General features: G+C 41.7%; 1 protein-coding gene across 7 annotated transcripts in view; it reads left to right on the plus strand.

The window, feature by feature from the left end:
• LOC143839726 (uncharacterized) overlaps window positions 1–9925 on the plus strand; it is a 32640-nt gene extending 22715 nt beyond the window's left edge. For 3 of the 7 annotated variants that reach the window (XR_013231832.1, XR_013231834.1, XR_013231835.1), the window contains 3 exons: window positions 4851–4958; window positions 7976–8046; window positions 9537–9925. Coding sequence is in view for 1 of the 7 variants with exons in the window: in XM_077342139.1 (XP_077198254.1) it covers window positions 7976–8046; window positions 9537–9637 (172 nt within the window). In the remaining 6 variants the exon portion in view is untranslated. Of the gene's footprint in view, window positions 1–4850; window positions 4959–6294; window positions 6384–7975; window positions 8047–9536 lie in introns of all 7 variants that reach the window. The other 4 variants (XR_013231837.1, XM_077342139.1, XR_013231833.1 and 1 more) reach the window with 3 other exon arrangements.
• The last annotated feature ends 8826 nt before the right edge of the window (window positions 9926–18751 follow it).

Genomic DNA, 18751 nt, shown 5'->3' on the forward strand with positions numbered 1-18751 from the left:
TAAATTTTGTATTTATTATATATGTTTTAATAAACTAGATATTGGAAGCTGCTTGAGCCAGCATGCTGGGAAGGAGAGGGTATAAATTGAAAGATAAATAAATAAATGCCTGCAAGTATATTTGAACTGGTGTTAAGATCTCAACACTTCAGTCATGTTTATTATTAAATTGTGTCTGCATTTCATACACTTGTAGGATTGAACGGTAAGTGGTTAAAGTTAAATGATTAACAGTAAATGTTGTCCACAATGTTCTTGCCACAGGGGATTTCCCTCCTTCCTTTGAATTAGTTTTGTTAATGTCAAAGGAAGTGATAGCTTTAACCACAGGCAGTGTGCCTGTGCAGCTGTCAAGGGGCTTGTTTCTAAAAGCTGCAAATATGAAACCTGAAAAATATAGCGCTTTCAGAGATGGTTGCTTCTCTGGCATTGCTACCACATTTGTTTTTCATTTGCCATAAAGCTGAGCTCAGAGTCATCCATAATATCACACAAAGTCAATCAGTATATTTTTGTTGATTGCCCACCAATAAACAGATCGGTAGCCATGCTGGTAGCCAGACCGAAAAAGTTTGAGTCCAGTGGCACCTTTAAGACCAACAAAGTTTTTTTCAAGGTATAAGCTGACAGAGTCTGCATGCACATGAAAGCTCATCTGTTCCACTTAATATTTCTGGTAAGGGCTTGGAGGAGGTGTGTGGTCTCATGGCTTAAGTGCCACTCAGCATTTCTCACACACTCAGGGCAGCTGTCCAGCCCCTGAGTGCCTTCTACTCCTCCATTTGGCTTTCCTGTCTGTCCAGCCACCTTCCATTCCCCCAACCCTGACTACTTCCTCCTCCTTCCACTTCCCTCTGAGGCTCAGAGGCTGCAGATCCCTGCCACGTGAGAGCTGCTCCTGCTGGTGAGTTCCCTGCCTGGGGGCCTCAAGCCTCTGGGCCTTTGGGCTGCTAGAAAGGCACCTTAAGCTTAGACAACCAAGCCATCCAGCCACAGATGGGGACATGCCTCCCTAACAGCTGCCTGCAGCCTTTCCAGGTCTTGGGGTGAGGGAGAGGCCGTCCGGAGAACAGCTGCCTGCTGCCTTTACAGGTCCTGGGGGGAGGGGGAGGCCATCCGCAGAGTTCTTCCATGCCACCCCACCAATCTAGCACCTGTTTTATTCCTGAATGCAATGCACTTTGCCCCTAGTATTTTGAATAAAACTTCATTGATCTTAAAGTTGCCACTGGACTCAAGCTTTGTCCCACTAATAAACAGTCAGCATGAAATCCAACTAAATCTAATGTGAGAAGATAGAGAACATAAAACTGAAAGCACAGCAACTTTCCTTGTGGTGGTTAGAGTTAGAACATTTAAAGATGAAATAAAACTGACTAATGGTCTTTCTAATGGAGTCTTGTCTACTCTGAAAGGCTGGAGGGTGTTTGTTTTTTTGAAGGGATGTGGCTCAGTGGCAGAGGATCCACTTGCCATGCAGAAGGTTCCAGAAGAATCCAGTATCTCCAATTTAAAAAATCTAGCAGAAGGTGTCCAAAAGTACAGGCAGGATTTCGAAGAGGCAGAGGAACTAGAGATCAAATTGCCAACATACGCTGGATCATGGAAGAAGCTAGGGCATTCCAGAAGAACATCTACTTCTGCTTCATTGACTATGCTAAAGCCTTTGATTGTGTGGAGCACAACAAATTGTGGCAAGTTCTTAAAGAGATGGGAATACCAGAGCATCTTATTTGTCTCTTGAGAAACTTATATGCAAGTCAAGAACCAACAGTGAGAACTGAACATGGAATCACTGATTGGTTCAAAATTGAGAAAATAGTTCGGCAAGGCTGTATACTGTCGCCTTGCCTATTTAACTTGTATGTGGAGCACAGCATGAGAAAGGCGGGATTAGAGGAGTCACAAATTGGGATCAAGATTGCAGGGAGAAATATCAACAACCTCAGATATGCCTGTTGATGCGGGTGAAGGAGAAGAGTGCAAAAGTTGGCTTGAAACTCAACATCAAGAAAACAACAATCATGGCATCCGGCCCTCTCAATTCCTGGCAAATAGATGGGGAAGAAATAGAGATAGTGACAGATTTTATTTTCCTGCAGATGGGGACTGCAGGAAAGAAATTAAAAGACGCTTGCTCCTGGGGAGGAAAGCTATGGCAAATCTAGACAGCATCCTAAAAAGCAGAGACATCACCCTGCCAAAAAAAGTGCGTTTAGTCAAGGCTATGGTCTTCCCAGTTGCAATGTATGGCTCCGAAAGTTGGACCATAAGGAAGGTCGAGCGTCAAAGAATTGAGGCTTTTGAACTCTGGTGCTGGAGAAGATTCTTGCGAGTCCCTTGGACTGCAAGGCGAACAAACCGGTCAGTCCTAGAGGAGATCAGCCCTGACTGCTCCTTAGAAGGCCAGATCCTGCTCCTTAGAAGGCCAGATCCTGAAGATGAAACTCAAATACTTTGGCTACCTCATGAGAAGGAAGGACTCCCTGGAGAAGAGCCTAATGCTGGGAGCGATCGATAGCAAAAGAAGAAGAGGACGACAGAGAATGAGGTGGCTGGATGGAGTCACTGAAGCAGTAGGTGCAAACTTAAATAGACTCCGGGGAATGGTAGAGGACAGGAAGGCCTGGAGGATCATTGTCCATGGGGTCGCGCTGGGTCAGACACGACTTCGCACCTAGCAACAGTAACAACAGCAGAAGGTGATGTGAAAGACCTTTGCCTGAGAGCTTGGGAACTGTTGTCTGATTAGACAATATTGATAAATCAAGAGCCTGATTCAGTATAATGCAGTTTCATGTGTTCATGTACTCTAAGTTTTTGTGACAGAGATCTTTCCCATGCTAGGGAGTGAACCCAGAAAAGGCATATTCTTTATGGCCATGCTGTGGTCCTTTCTGGGAGACTTACAAACAAGTTCTGCATAAACTGAACTGATGGAAGAAATTGGAAGGGGATGGGCAGGACATCACTTCTGATTGGCCATTTGTTGGATGGACAGCCAGGACAGCCAACCTTATTGGTACGTGATGAGTTCCAACTCCTCCCAGCACTCTCTTACCATCTTATTTATATGTTTAGATTCAGATGTGGCATGAATCTTTGGGGCTGTTAAGGCTGCAAAGTAAAAAGAGACATAGGAATCTATCATCAAAGGAAATACATGCTTCAGTTTCATTTACAATGTGGTGTTATTCTTAGGCTTGCAGCAGAAGGGTACATCTTTTAATTCTTTGACACTTAGAGGTCTACTTAACATAGATAGGTAAACTTTGTACAGTTGTGTTGAAGCTACTACCACTGTAATCTATTTTTATCAAATGGCACTACATCACATTGCAGAGAAACAGAATTTTCAATCACATCTTTAGCTCTCCTGTAAAGAGTTACACAAGTGAAGTGCTAAACCAATTAGAGACCTGAGTGGACATTTAAGTGGACATTTTGTACAATCCTTTATGGAGCTCTAACATCAGAGTCTTCCAAACTGGATATCTGAAATCATCCCTGTTCCTTTGCATTTACTTATTTTTTATAAGGGAGGACATGTATGCATCTAGACTGGATCTGTCTTTAAGCTGCCACACCATCTTTTGTCCTGTCTAGTCTGACCAAAAATCAACAACAACAACTTTATAACTTGCCCTTCCAAGTTGACTCAGAGTGGGTAACAACAGGCATTTGGTATAACTTGAAATTGGTGTCATGTCTTTCAAGGGACACAGGAATGTCTGAACAATGAAACTAATTTGGCCTGCAGGTGCCATACGGGAAGATTAGAACTGTCACTATAACTTAGATAGCAAGGTATCATACCTCAGTGGGAAGGTTTGGGTAAAAAGCTGCAAACCCAGTTCTCATGCAGCAAATTGTCAAGAAACTCAGTTCTGTATTCTCTTAGTAGCAGTGTCGCAGGCAGATGTCTTTCTGAAGCCTGATACCTAGAACAAAACTTGACTAGATGCCCACTCCTCAAATAAACAAATAATGATATATTTTAAAAATCTATAATAATAATAATAATAATAATAATAATAATAATAATAAAAATAAAAATAAAAATTCAGTGTGGTAGAAATTTACAAAGGCTACAAACTGTGCTTTTTGCCAAACAGCTGTTTACTTCCTATGTATTCGAAATGAGAAGCAAAGATGTCATGCTCAAGAACGGGACATTAATGACATGACTGTCCATGACTTTTTCAGCAGCCTCACGGCAGGGGTAAATGGCCGTCCTCATCTAAAGACAGCTTCGTTACAGAGGATGGCCTAGGAAGTTTCTTTCAATCACTGGGATAAGTAAACTCTTCAGCTGTAAGGGCACCTCAGGAAGCTTATTATAAAATGAAGGACTATAGCCAAATGTGTATTCTGCTTATTAGTATAATTGCAATCTTAATGATATGTTTAAAAATGTCACATGTGCTTGTCTTGCCATCTAAGAACTCTAGGATTCTTATCCAGCTGTGTGCTGATGTGAAAAGCCACTTCAGACATTCTCAAAATGCTTGCGTATTTCCATATACTTTGTTATACCCCCTTAAGAGTATAATAGCACTCAATTTAAATATCCCTCACTTTCAGCATCTCAACACATAACCAAATCATAATGAGAGACATGTCCTAGTGTTCAAACATTATTTTCTGGTATATTGATAGAAATAGTAAATACTGGGCAAAATTTTATATATTTGGAAAGAAAGGAATCTATAATGTTTTTGGACATAATCAGCCAAATAAAGTGATTTATTTATTAATAGATTTAGCTTTACTGTTCATGATAATGATTTGTTTATTTTCTGGTGTTTTAATACCCTTTCTTTTCTGTTTTTGTTTTTCTTATGATCCAGGGGATTTTAAAAGAAATTATAACAAATACAACTGCTTTGACGTAAGGAATTGCATAAGGGTTGCCCTTTCCAACTAAATGAAAATGTTCTGTAATTCAGTCTCATGTGGTACATATTCTCATGCTTTCTTGTTAATGTGCATATTTTCCTCCCTCAGTATTTCCAGGAAAAGGAAGCGCTGCTGATGTTACTAATCTGGTCCCTGACTTTCCCCCTTCTCAGACAGAACTGCCAACCACATGTATAACTACGTCACTCAGAAACATGATAGCTTTCCATTAGTTGGGAATCTGAGACTTCAGAAAAAGCCCTAGATTCACGTAGCACTTCCACTAGCCTTATAAGGGCAGCAGTGCTTTCTGTGGAGCAACAAGTCCTTCTGCGGAATGTTATTCAGTCTACTGTAAAAATATTGGCACATTATTGCCAGATGACTAGAAGCGTTTCACAGTAATTCAGAGGCTTAAATTGTATTGACTCCCTCTGCTCTGAAAACAGACTCCCCAGCTCTGAAAACAGACTTCCAATAAAATAGGAACTTCATTATATTTGTAGTATTTTGTAAAAACCTCTGAATATAATAAACAGTCTACACCATACACATAGATTCAAATGGGCAGCCGTGTTGGTCTGAAGTAGCACAATAAAATCAGAGTCCAGTAGCACCTTTTAAGACCAACAAAGATTTATGCAAGGCGTGAGCTTTCAAGTGGAAGTCTGAGGAAGAGTGTTTGCACTCGAAAGCTCACACCTTGAATAAATCTTTGTTGGTCTTAAAGGTGTTACTGGACTCTTATTTTATTATACCATACTCAGTAATTGGAGGGCAGGAGTTCACAGGTCTCATGTATTAAAATTCTAGCACTTCTTCAAATAATCTGCATTACTGACCTGATTTGGGCCAACAAATTAAGACATACTCCATTGAATTAAATGATATTTAACAACTAATTATGTAGAATGTATTGAGAAGTGATTTTGGTTTCTAACCACCTAGTTCAAAATTCAGTACAGCAGAAGTGAATGTGTTAGGTGAAGTGACCTTTTCCACCAAATTGTCAGGTGGGGTGGGAATGTTTTCATGGGACTGCCCCACCTTGCACTACTACCCAAAGGGAACTTGCTTGTAGCTGCCTCTATTATGGTGAGGTGGCCAGTCCTCACTCACAAGAGAGGACACAATTATGCACTTTGAAGAGATTCCCACTGATCCTTTGAGTCCAGTAAACATGGAGACAAATTCACAGTTGAAGCACCATCCATTGAGCAACAAGATGGTCAGAACACTGAAGCAAACTTTTCATCTCAACATATAATCACAATTATATATCTGGACCAGCAACCCACCTAGAAAAGGAGTAGGGCCTTTGGATGACAAAGGGAAAAAGAAATGGAGAGATGGCTGAGAAGTTCAATAACTACTTTTTTACTTTTGTGTTCACAGCCCTATTTTTAGGTAGGGACTCTGAAGAACTGAACCAAATTTTGGTGATCAGAGATGAAATTCTAGACCTCCTGGGAACGTTAAAACCAGTAAGCCTCCAGCTCCTGATGGCCTATACCCAAGAGTTCTTAAGGAACTCATATCTGAAATTGTTGATCTACTAACCCATATATATAACCTACTACTACCACAAGTCTGGAAAGTAGCAAATATGTCACCAATTTTAAAAGGGGAGCCAGAGGGGAGCCAGGAAATGATAGGCCAGTAAACCAGACAAATTAGTAGAAACTGTAATCAAAGATAGCTTAGTTAGGCAGAGTTAGGACCAAAACCCAGCATGGTTTCAGCAAAGAAAAGTCCTACCACACCAACTTTTTGGAGTTCTTTGATAAAGCCTGTATCATTATCTGACTGAAGGATAGCATGCCGTTATAGCTGTACGCCAAAAAAACAGCACTTTTGTATTTGTGGTGCACAAGCTCTGGAGGATTTACCCCACTACATCTTAGACTGCTTACTTTATGCTCAACCCAGGGCCAAATTCCTCAATGAGATCTTGCGGGGTTCTAACCTTCCCTCCATAGCTGAAAAGACAATCTATCTTTTATCTGACCAGGTTGATAAAGTAACATATAACACCGCTCTATTTGCCTTGGCTGCAAGGAAAATAAGAGCCAACGTTACAACCGCTAAGGCAGCCTCTTAACACTCTTGCACTTTGTAGTTATGTATGCTGTTTCAGGTTTTTGGTCTTAAATTTTATATTTTTACACAGTTTTTTTTACTGTTTGTAAATTTGTATTTTATATTTTGTAAACGCTATATACAAATAAATGTATCCATCTGATAAAGCCTGTAGACAATGGTGATCTGGTAGACATACTATACCTGGACTTTCAAAAGGCTTCTATATTAGGGATTAGGGATTATTAGGAAATGGATTGAGAATAAAACAACCAATATTGTAATGCCCCTGTATAGATATATAATGTAGTCCCATTGGAATACTGTACACAGTTCTGGCCCCCATATCTCAACAAATGATATTGCAGACCTGGAAAAAGTGCTGGGGAAGGCAACCAAGGCAAAAGGCAAAATCAGGGAAAGACCTTGGCCTCTATGCTTTGTTGTTGGTCATCTAGAGCAATGGTCCCCAACCTTTTTATCTCTGGGGACCGGTCAGCGCTTGACAATTTTACTGAGGTGCAGGGGGGGCAGTCTTCTGCAGAGGGACGTTGCCACTGCCTCCTGAGCCCCTGTTCAACTTGTTTTCCCCGCTGGCGCCCCTGACTTCCTGCCACCTGCTGGGGGGGAGCCACAGCCATGGCGGCCGCTGGAGAGCACCAAAGGTTAGCCAGCAGAAGAATAGCAGGACAGCCCCTGAGGCAGCAGCTGGGGAGGAGGACAAGGAGGAGCCGTGGCCCAGTACTAACTGATCTATGGACCAGTACCGGTCCCCGACCCGAGGATTGGGGACCGCTGATCTAGAGGAACTGGCGTGTGAGACAGGATGCTAAATTAGATGGACCACGGATATAATTCAGTGCTCTTCTTATGTTCAAATTGTAACAGATATTCTCAGTATTTACATTAAAATGGATTATGTTTGGGCTGGCTGTCTTTCTAAAGCCAATAAAGCTTTATCACCTTATTTTCTAATATCAGTTTAATTTCTAAACAGGTCTACTCAAAAGTCTACAGGGGTCTATTCAATAGGATTTACTCACAGGAAAGTGTTCTCAGAATCACGTGGTATGTGACAAATTGAGCTCTTTCTTTTCTTATTTTTGAACCTGTTTCTTCCTTATGTCTATTCATGGAGCAAAAGACTTCCTGAAACTATTAATAGATCAAATTATCCTACCTTCAGAAACAAAACGTCCTGAAAATGTCACATTTGTAAAATGGGGGTATATATGATTTAAACATACTTGTTCTCTGGCTAGAATAGACATTCAGTAACATCGGTAAAGCAGCCTTGCAATTTAGGGTGGTTCTCATTTTCTCACTTCCTTTGCCTCACTTTTTAAATTATTCATGTGTTGTAAATTCAAAGCAGAATATTCCACTTAATCATACAGTACAGTGCAGTGACTCTACAGTTCTGGTTCACTGAACTCCGTTAAGGCTGGTGACTAACACCAGACCATGTTATTCTGTATGTGGGTGGCAAAGTACCACAAATTCTGATCATTTAACATGGAAGCAGAGCAGCAACTTCTTAAACCATTCTAAATTGGGAAAACTTAGCCTTAAGTTCATAGGTACCAAATTCCTTAATTGGGAGTTAGTTTCAGTTAAATTAACTGGTCTAATAGCATAATTACACATCTCATGTGTGTTAACACACACATACACACTTTAAAATTTTATTTTTAAAATTTATATATTTCAATGTTTCCTTACATCTTCTCTTTCTCTGTGATTGTGGTACTTGCTGACTGCACTCAGAAATCATGCTATGCTGTGATTAAACTCAATGTTGCCATGGTCACACATAGTTTTTCAATCCTGAATATTTATTTATTTACAAAAATATAACTTGCCTTTCTGTTCTCGCATATGGCAACAAGGTAGCTAACAGATTTAAAAAACATATATAATAAAATACAACTTAAGAACATTAATGCAAAAGAACCAGAATTCAAATAATTAAAAACAGATTACACATACAATACAATATAATACAATAAAATGCAGCCATATCAGCAATCCTTGTCAATTCCCTCCTTTTGGGGGGGCGGAAAGAGCATAACACGTCCCTGAAATGGCTTACAGCCAATTAAAACTAGTAACGTGATTGATCTGCTGGCCAGCTGTTACTTTTAAAAGGCCAGCAACGGCAAGTGAAAGGGACAGCTGGAGTGGCTTACAATGAGCAGGCAGAAATTTTTAGGTTTCATGGCCTCCATGACAATAGTGTTTCCATTTACCAGATTGCATTTAAGACCCTTTCAAAATTTGTTTATGAGAAAGTTTGATTCCTCTGTCCCGGTACAATCCACTTTGTTTTTAGTACCCAGGTCACTTAAATAATGGACTTAGGATGCTAACTTTTAGTGAGAACCCCCTTTGGAGTGTTGTTCTATGTATACAGTCATTACAAATATCACTATCCTGGGTTGGGGCACACATTGTGATGGCCTTACTGTGCAGGTGGTGGGGGTCTCCCTTTGAATCCTCTATGCACCTTAATTTCTTGGAACTAAGGACTGTTCACTATGCTCTTTCCTCTTTTTCAGACTTACTCCACAATGAATATCTGGAGAATACCAAGGGCCTTTCCGCACAAGGACCAATGTTGCCAATTGGTTTCACAAAGCGGAAACGCTATTTTAAATAGTGGAATCTCGGCGTTCTGCATACCTGCATTTGTAGTGGAATCCAGTAGCATTTCATTCATTCCCCACAGGTTTCCGGTCTCGCAAAAATTGCTAGAAAGGAAGCTATTTTTTCTGTGCTTGTTCCCGCCCGTGGCCATCAATCAAATGAACAGCCAATGGGCGGTTGTTATCATGCTCCAGAAAAGCCCCTTTCCCTTTAAGCACAGATTAAAAAAACCACACACACATGTTGCAACGAATATGCCTTGATTCTTCCTAACGTAGAGACCCATCTAGCTGGCGTGTGAGCTGGCAAGTCAACGTTACCACGCTCCCCCAAGTGGAAAAAAAATCCCCCCCCCCGCACAGGTGCAATTTTCGGCCGTAAATAAAGGGAACTTGCTAACGGGGCTGTGTTATGCTTGGGGACTTAGGGGAGCTTTAAAGCACTTCTGTGGAGGGACTGTAGCCAGAGAAGCCTCGCTGGCTTCGTTGCTTTCCCTGCTCACTCCGAGGAAAAAAAATGGCGATCGCTTCACCGGAAGTTTGGAGGAGAGAGCCAGGGGGAGGGACTTTGTTGCAGCCGCTACATTGAGAACGCACATGTCTTTTTCGCAAGTGTTGCAGGTTGTTGGCAGGAGTGTAGCGATTTTCTGCGGGTGAATACACTTTTCTGGATTCACCGGAAATCGCTACAACGAAGCGATTTCAGCGCTAGTGTTGCAGGACTGTTGCAGATTGTGTGCGACGTCATGCGGAACGGCAAATTAGTAGCATTTACCATTTGTAAGCCTTCTGCTACTTTGAACTCGTGCGGAATGGCCCCAAAGATTAAAGAATCATATAATCATAGAATAATAGAGTTGGAAGGGACCTCATGGGTCATCTAGTCCAACCCCCTGCACTATGCAGGACACTCACATCCCAATCGCTCTACTGTAACCTGCCACCCCTTTGTCTTCACAGAATCAGCCTCTCCGTCAGATTGCTATCTAGCCTCTGTTTAAAAATTTCCAAAGATGGAGAACCCAACACCTCCCAAGGAAGCCTGTTCCACTGAGAAACCACTCTAACTGTCAGGAACTTCTTCCGGATGGAATTTCTTTTGAATTAATTTCATCCTATTCGTTCTGGTCTGTCCCTCTGGGGCAAGAAAGATGGCTCTTGCCTGTAACTGCTATCTGTTGTGTTCTGTGCAGGCACACATTCCCTCCCTCCCACCCCACTAAGCTCTTACTGTGTCTGGCTTCACTACAGGAGGGCTCATAAGTGTGGAAGGAGTGAGGGGAAATAGTACTCCTTGCCCTCAGTGGGAACACTCTGGGCATGTGCTGAGGGAAGGGATGCCCTCTCAACTCTTAGGGCCTTTTCGCACGGGGATCTTTGTTGCAAATTGTTTGCGGAATGAAAAATCGCCATTTAAAATAGTGGAATTCGTCGTTATGCATACCTGCCTTTGTAGTGGAATCAGTTGCGTTTTTTAGCGTTTCCCACAGGCTTCCGGTCTCGGCAGAAATCGCTAGAAAGGAAGCGCTATTGCCGAGCTCATCCCGCCCCTGGCCGTCAAGCAGCCAATGGGCAGCCGTTAGCATGCTCCCAAACAGCCCCTTTCCCTTTAAGAAAGGTTTAAAAAAAAAAAACAGACCCATAGCAACGAATCTAGGTAGATTCGTTGCAACGGAGAGACCCATCCAGCTGCCTAATGTGAGCTGTCGTTTGATTGTATGATCGTTGGCACGCTGCCTCGAGTGATAAAAAAAAAAATCTCCCCCCCTCACGGGCCCGATTTTCGGCTGAATTAATGTGTAAAAAATAAAGGGACTTTATTTCAGCAAACGGGCTTTTATGTGGTTTGTGCTTAGTGACTAAAGGTGAAGGACTGAAGCCAGGGAAGCCTCTAAACAGAAAGAGGCTCGCTGGTGCGTTTATCCCCGCTCGCTCGGAGAAAAAAAAATGGCGATCGCTTCGCCGGAAGTTTGGAGGAGAGAGCCAGGGGGAGGGACTTTGAAGAACCCGCAACAATGGTAACGCACAGGTCTTTAGCGCTATTGTTGCAGATTGGTTGCAGGAGTGTATCGCTATCCGGAGGGTGAATCCACTTTTCTGGATTCCCCTGAAAGCGCTACAACGAAGCGCTTTTTGCGGGTCGGTTTCAGGATTGTTGCAGATTGTCTACGACGTCGTGGGTTATGGCAAATAAGCAGCGTTTCCAATTAGCAACCATTGTGCTATTTTGAAGCCGTGCGAAATGGCCCTTAGAAGCTAGAAATTCTCTCTGTTGGCCAGAGAGAATGTGGCCCAAATGCACAGAAGACAACTTAATGTACAGCCATTACAGCTAAATGGTAACTACCAGGAGGGAAAATAAACCTTGTCCCTTTAATAGAGCCTTAATGAGTGTGCTCCTTATCAGGTGATGTTATTTACTTCCATGCCACAAAAATCTGCCTATTTTACCACACTGAACTGCTATTAAAGAGACAAGATATTTTTCTCCAAGTCTACAGATGAACTTATTATTGTTTTCAGCTAACCGTGGAGGTTTTCCATTTGCAAAAGCAACCTTCTGCCAACAGAAAGCACTCTTCCATTAGAGAAATTGCCAAGTATTCTGCTATACTTGTAATACCCTAATTTTAATTTCCTCAGACCTTTTCTGCACCACGACCCATGTGTTGGGCTGCCACTGAGTGTTTATGCACACACACACTAATGGTCAAGGGGTTCTGGTATCCTTACATCATGTAATAGAGGATTATTTTGTTAAATGCATTAATACTGCTTTAGGTTTTAATAGAGAATTATTTTGTCCTTTTTTACATTACAGAGTGCTTGTTCTAATAAGGTATTTTATACTCTGAAAATGCTGCTTTACCAGTTTGTCTTAATAAATTATCCAGATTGTGATTCCTTTACACTTTAATGTTTGCAATTCCTTTTTTGATGTTAGTTATATTGTAAAACTGAAGAAGAAGAACCAGAAGAAGAAGAAGAGTTGGTTCTTATATGCTGCTTTTCTCTACCCGAAGGGGGCTCAAAGCAGCCCACAGTCACCTTCCCTTTCCTCTCCCCACAACAGACAACCTGTGAGGTGGGTGAGCCTGAGAGAGCCCTATCACTGCTCGAACAGTTTTATCAGTGCCATGACGAGCCCAAGGTCACCCAGCTGGCTGCATGTGGGGGAGTGCAGAATCAAAACCGGCATGCCAGATTAGAAGTCAGCATTCCTAACCACTACACCAAACTGGAAGAGTGGATGCCCATTGTTTCTATATACACTGATACTCAGCTTCTCACTTTTTATTTCAACATGCAAAATATATCAAGTACCAAATTTTATATCATTAGGCTGAGAACTGATTTTCAGCCCCAATTTTTCCACTGTGCTTTCCACGTCTTTTGAAACCATAAATATGGGCTTTGATTCTGCTACATTTTCTGCTGGTGGAAGCAGCAGCAATTTCTTTAAATCATCAAGAAGTCTATGTGGGGGGCATACATATATAAAATCCATGTAGGCTGGGGGCTACAGTGAGGAAGTGAATTGGGAGAGCCAGAGTAGAAAAGCTAGCATCCAAATATCCAATTTATTTTAAATGGATTATTATCTTGGAATCCTCATGTCTCTTTAAAATAAGCAATGGAAATTTTAGCGATGTTCTAGAACATTACCTGGTATCTGCCTCAAAAACGTTCAGAAAATTGAAAATAATTCTCCTTAAGAGCTAATTTTGTCAACATGCATATAAACACAGTGGGAGTGAGCAGATATATCTTCTTGTTTATTCAGTGTTTCTTCAATAACCATCATTATCTGTCTCTGTGGGATATTGGTATATAGCAAAAAACCATCCACGGCAACTAAATCTAGCTTGCTATTTTTAATAAAATTCAAAAAGTCAATCTTTCAGAGAGAATTCTGTATCAAGTATGAAAAGTTTAAGATAAACAATTCATCCAAATTAAACACAGAAGCTGGATGTGTGGGTAAATAACTGACATAGAAGCACAGCTATATTGGCATCTATTGTAATTTTGAGGAATGGGGAATGGTAGAGGACAGGAAGGCCTGGAGGATCATTGTCCATGGGGTCGCGATGGGTCAGACACGACTTCGCATCTAACAACAACAATTGTAATTTTATCTTAGACCAGGCCCATACAAATAACAAAAACAAGTAGAAGGTATCAAGTATTCACTGATGCACACCCGATGGAAATAATTACAAATGATCTGTCAGATCCTATTCCTTGAAGCCCAAATAGTTATCTCTATGTTTTGACTCCTTTGAACTGGTTCAAGTTCCCAAGGGAGGGGGAAGAGCCCCTATATTGTTCAACCTATGCTTTGTGAACCAGTTCTATGCCTTCCAAGTAGATGCTTGCATTTTCTTAATAAAAAAACTTTTAATTCCATGAGTTTACTTATTTAGATATTGAAGTTGATTTCAGTCCTAACTGAGAAGAGCCTAGTATTGACAATTTCAGATTCAGCAACTGAGAACAGTTTTACACTGACAGAGTATTGGGGGAAAGTTGGCAAGAAAATTTAGTAAGTTAGGCGAAGACTCTCATTTGGGCCAAAGAGAGGTGTATGGAATATCATTGTTAGGCCATATATCCATACACACACTCACACCATGAAGAAAGGTGTAGTGGTAAATAACCACTTGCCTTCTTCATGGGCTTATGTGTGGAAGTATGCCGTGTCAACTATATTTGTTTTTTATTAGTAATGGATCATCTGCTGTACATAATCTTTTGAAAAAGAGAGAACAGAGCTCCCCCAAATGTAATATAAAGGCATCTCAAGGTCAGCTTGAGGCAGCTGGGAGCAATTAGGGAAAAAGCCCACTGATAAAAAGGGAGGTAGGGCTCTCTCTGCATTTCAGGAGCCTTGTCAGCAGGAAGGGGCCTTTTAAAGTATTCCCCTCTTTAGCTATTATTGTCACTTTCCCTTGAACACACTTGGATGCATTCATGAAGATTACTTTGAATCAGTGTTTACTAGAGAGAGAATTAATTGAGTCAATGAATTGTAGAACAAGCTTGTTCCTAGAAACGGAGACATCCAATCAGCTTTGTTGGGAATAAAGGGGTGCCCTTCAGGGTTGAAATGGTCAGTGGCTGCATTCCAGAGCCTTGAGGTCTGGTTGCAAGGTCAGAGAGTCACACAAAAGGTGATAGATCTTCTAGTGAGAGGAGAATTTCCCTACCAGTCAAACAGCGAATTAGATCTGAAGAGTGCAGATATACCTGCTCTGGTGTGTTTAGAAACTGCATTTAGAGACTTAATTGTTGTTAGGTGCGAAGTCATGTCCAACCCATCGCGAGCCCATGGACAATAATCCTCCAGGCCTTCCTGTCTTCTACCATTCCCCGGAGTCCATTTAAATTTGCACCAACTGCTTCAGTGACTCCATCCTGCCACCTCATTCTCTGTCGTCAACTTCTTTTGCCCTCAATCGCTCCCAGCATTAGGCTCTTCTCCAGGGAGTCCTTCCTTCTCATGATGTGGCCAAAATATTTGAGTTTCATCTTCAGGATCTGGCCTTCTAAAGAGCAGGCAGGGCTGATTAATAGTACTCAGTGACTTAATAGTCAGTGAAAAACTTAAGAAGTGTGTTTCAAGAGAAGACTCTACATCAGTTGGCTTATATTAATATGAATGGTATTTGTTTATTTGACCACTGTATTCAATTCCATTGACAGGAACCGCTTCTGGCTAAAATTAGCCAAGAAAAATATTGATAAGCAGCTACTACTTTTAAAACACAGTTTGTACACAGATACATTTGGCCAAGGCAGGGCAGGCATATCAGGCTCACTTACTCAAAAAAGTCCAACATGCATGAGGGTGAAACAAGGATGCATGTTGGTGCCTCTGTTATTTGTAACATAAATAAAATTTGATGGGTGGTGGGAGGAGTTGGGACTCATCGCCTACCTGACTGGCTGTCCATCCAATGAATGGCCAACCAGGTAGGCTGTCTTGCCCCTGGCAGCATCCCCCTCCAATTTGTTCCATGTGGAAGAAGTGTCAGCCCACAGTAAGCCCGGCAGTGAGTGGGAGATGGGAGGGAGGGAGGGGAGAGGGCCTGGGACTGTGGGCCCTGGTTAGGGGTGGGAGGCCACCCCCATCAGTGTTTTCCCCACCCTGAGCGGCCTTGGACATGGCCTCTCCAGAACTCAGGAGTTCTGTCTGGGTTGGGGGGAGGCAGTGCTCCCTGCCAGTGCTTCCCCTGCCCTGAGCAGCCACACCTGCCCGCACTCCTCCCACTCCAAGCAGCCCTGCCTGTGGCCTCGCCAGGCTTCAATATGGCTGCCTGGGTCAGAGGGGAGGGAGGGAGTCCAGCACTCCCCCTGCCCTAAGCAGCCCCAGCCATAGTCTCACCAGGCCGCAGCAGTGCTGCCTGTGGGGGGAGAGGAAGCCACTGCCAGCACTCACCCCCAAGGTGTCCTACTACACCCTCACCAGGCCTTGGCAGGCCTGCCCAGGTCAGGGAGGGGGGAGGTTAGCACCCGTATGTTTTTACATATTTGGTGGCAGCATTGATTTGTATTTGAAATATTGTAAACCGCCTCTAGCCAGTTTCCAAGAGCAGCAGTCATACAAATTGAATGAATAATAATAATAACTGTCAAATTGGGAATGATTTCAATAAATGTAGTCCTCCTCCCTGCAAGTCCTGATGAAAGGGTGTTTTTGCTAATGAAAATCTTCTCCTACCACCTGCTGTTCTCACGGGCACTCAGGAGTAGAGTTTGCAGTGCTAATTCAGAAACTAATATTATTACAATGTCAATTTGAACAAACCCCTCCATTCATTTTATAAAATTTTGAGATTAGCTTCTGGATGCAAAAAAATGTAACTTTTCTTTTTAAACACTCAACTACACAGATGATCCTGAGCAAAATATAAATTACATTTTAAAAGTAGTTTGGGGGAGTTTGTTTATATTTGCACATCTTTGTATATTAAAATGCAGTTTGCTCACTGATTTTTTTTTCTTAAGCAGTTGGAAACATATTTCAGTGAAACAACAGTTATGAGACCCTGGCATACATACCACATCATAGATGGCCAGTTCAGCTAAACACAGCATCCCACATCAGAGTGAAGTAGGGTTGTCAGTGGGAGGCTGGAAAGCAGGATGAAATGTCATTTGTTTATTTGGTTGCTTTCATTAAAGGAGCAGAGACAGAAGGGGAAAGGCTTTTATAACAAAGCAACAGGAAGCAAGTACAGTAGAAATACCCAGAGACACGAAAATATACAGGCCAATTTAGGAATCCATATTTCTTCTTTGGGTGCATATGAATTTTTTTTATGTTTGTTTCTTTTTAAAAAATGGAGGCAAATTTTCTTCTTCCACTGAGTTGTTGCGCTATTTTGTATGCTTAAATAAAACACTTTCAGTTAATCATAGTTCAATTTACACAATCAAATTATGTGTTTATTCATTACAATCTTTCTCTTTTTTTTTGACCTATGCAATATGCTCACGGAAATTAAATTCCATGGGTACTTTGAATGTAATCATTCAACAATTTTTTCTTCCCCTTTCTGTCTCTCTCCCATTTCATAAACAGTTGAAAGTTTTGCAGTGTTTTCCATTGTCAAGCTTGGCAGCAGTAGGTAAAAATATACAGCTGCAAGATGGGGGAATTCCCCACCCTTATTAGAGGTACACTACATGGCAGCATTGGAAACAGAAGGCAGCCAGATCAACATCATACAAGTGTACAGCTAACAGCTGGCTACAAACTGCTTGGATACAGGCTGATTTTATCAGCATCCATGTACCTACCTGATTTTCATTCATCTCATCACCTGCCTTCAGTTTTCCTGTGAAATGTTCATTAATTTTATTTAAGTATTTGTACCTGGCTTTTCTTTCTTGATTGTAAGCCGTGACTTCTTTGGGAAAGAAAATTTTTGAGTGAGATGTTACAGCTGGTATAGATGTTCCTCCCTCCCACTACTTCCTCTTGGCTAAAAAGCCATTGGCTTCCTGAAACAGAAAGGGAAAACCAAATCTGCGACACAATGTTGCAGCTGGTAGCGATGCTTCTCTCACTCTTTCCCTAGTTTGTTAGTATGGTCCTGGGACTCCTCCTCTGACAGGTATTGGCTGTTGCTGTTTATCATCTACAAACAATTTATGAGACTCGTGGCATTTTTGTGAGAAATCTGCTTGAATGTACACATCTAGCATGTATGTATTTCACACAGAAGAGGTGTGAGCCAAGCTTCAGAAATGCTAAACAAGCAATACGAGCAGAAGGTCAATAAACTTGCACATCCTTTTCCTGCCTTGTATTTCCAGAGCTGTCAGTGTAATGACCAGTAACTGAGCTAATGAAGTTACAGCTACAAATCAAACGTGAAATGCTGTTTCAAGTGTACATGAGAGAACTCAATCAAACCACAGAATCTGCCAACTTGTTATCACTAATTACCATGCTGATAATGATGTCTGGTTTGAAGAAAGTGGTTATTATAACCATCAACAATAATAATGTAATAGAACATTTGCCAGAGGTTCAGCTTCTATACTTACATCGGTGTCTATGATAATAAGTAGTATACACTAATAAGTAGTGTAACATGTATCTATATACTAATAATGAAGTTGGCCAAATCTTTGGATACTTAACTGTAGTGACTGGAGCTCTGCATGTGCAATACAGGCCTTCCTGCACTCTATAAACCTGTTGTTATGCAATCACAGAATTCCAGGGTTCCTTTTGTCAGTAAAAAGCAGAAGGTGTGGGCAGGGCACTTTCCAGGGTCCTATTTTGGCCTTTGATGGAGGACTCATTTGTAGGGTTGCTAGCTCTGGGTTTTGTTTTTGTTTTTTGGGGGGTAGCGCCTGAGGAGGGCAGGGTTTAGGAAGGGGATGGACTTCAATAGGTATAATGCCATAGCATTAGCCTTCTAAAATGGCTGTTTTCTCCAGGTGAATTGATCTCTACCACCCCGAAATCAGTTGTAGTCTTAGGAGATTCTCAGTGGTACAGGCTTCCTCGGGAGGTGGTGGGTTCTCCATCTTTGGAAATTTTTAAACAGAGGCTGGATAGCCATCTGACGGAGAGTCTGATTCTGTGAAGGCAAAGGGGTGGCAGGTTA

The sequence above is a fragment of the Paroedura picta genome, chromosome 6 (genome assembly GCF_049243985.1).
Source record: "Paroedura picta isolate Pp20150507F chromosome 6, Ppicta_v3.0, whole genome shotgun sequence".
Lineage (NCBI taxonomy): Eukaryota > Metazoa > Chordata > Lepidosauria > Squamata > Gekkonidae > Paroedura > Paroedura picta.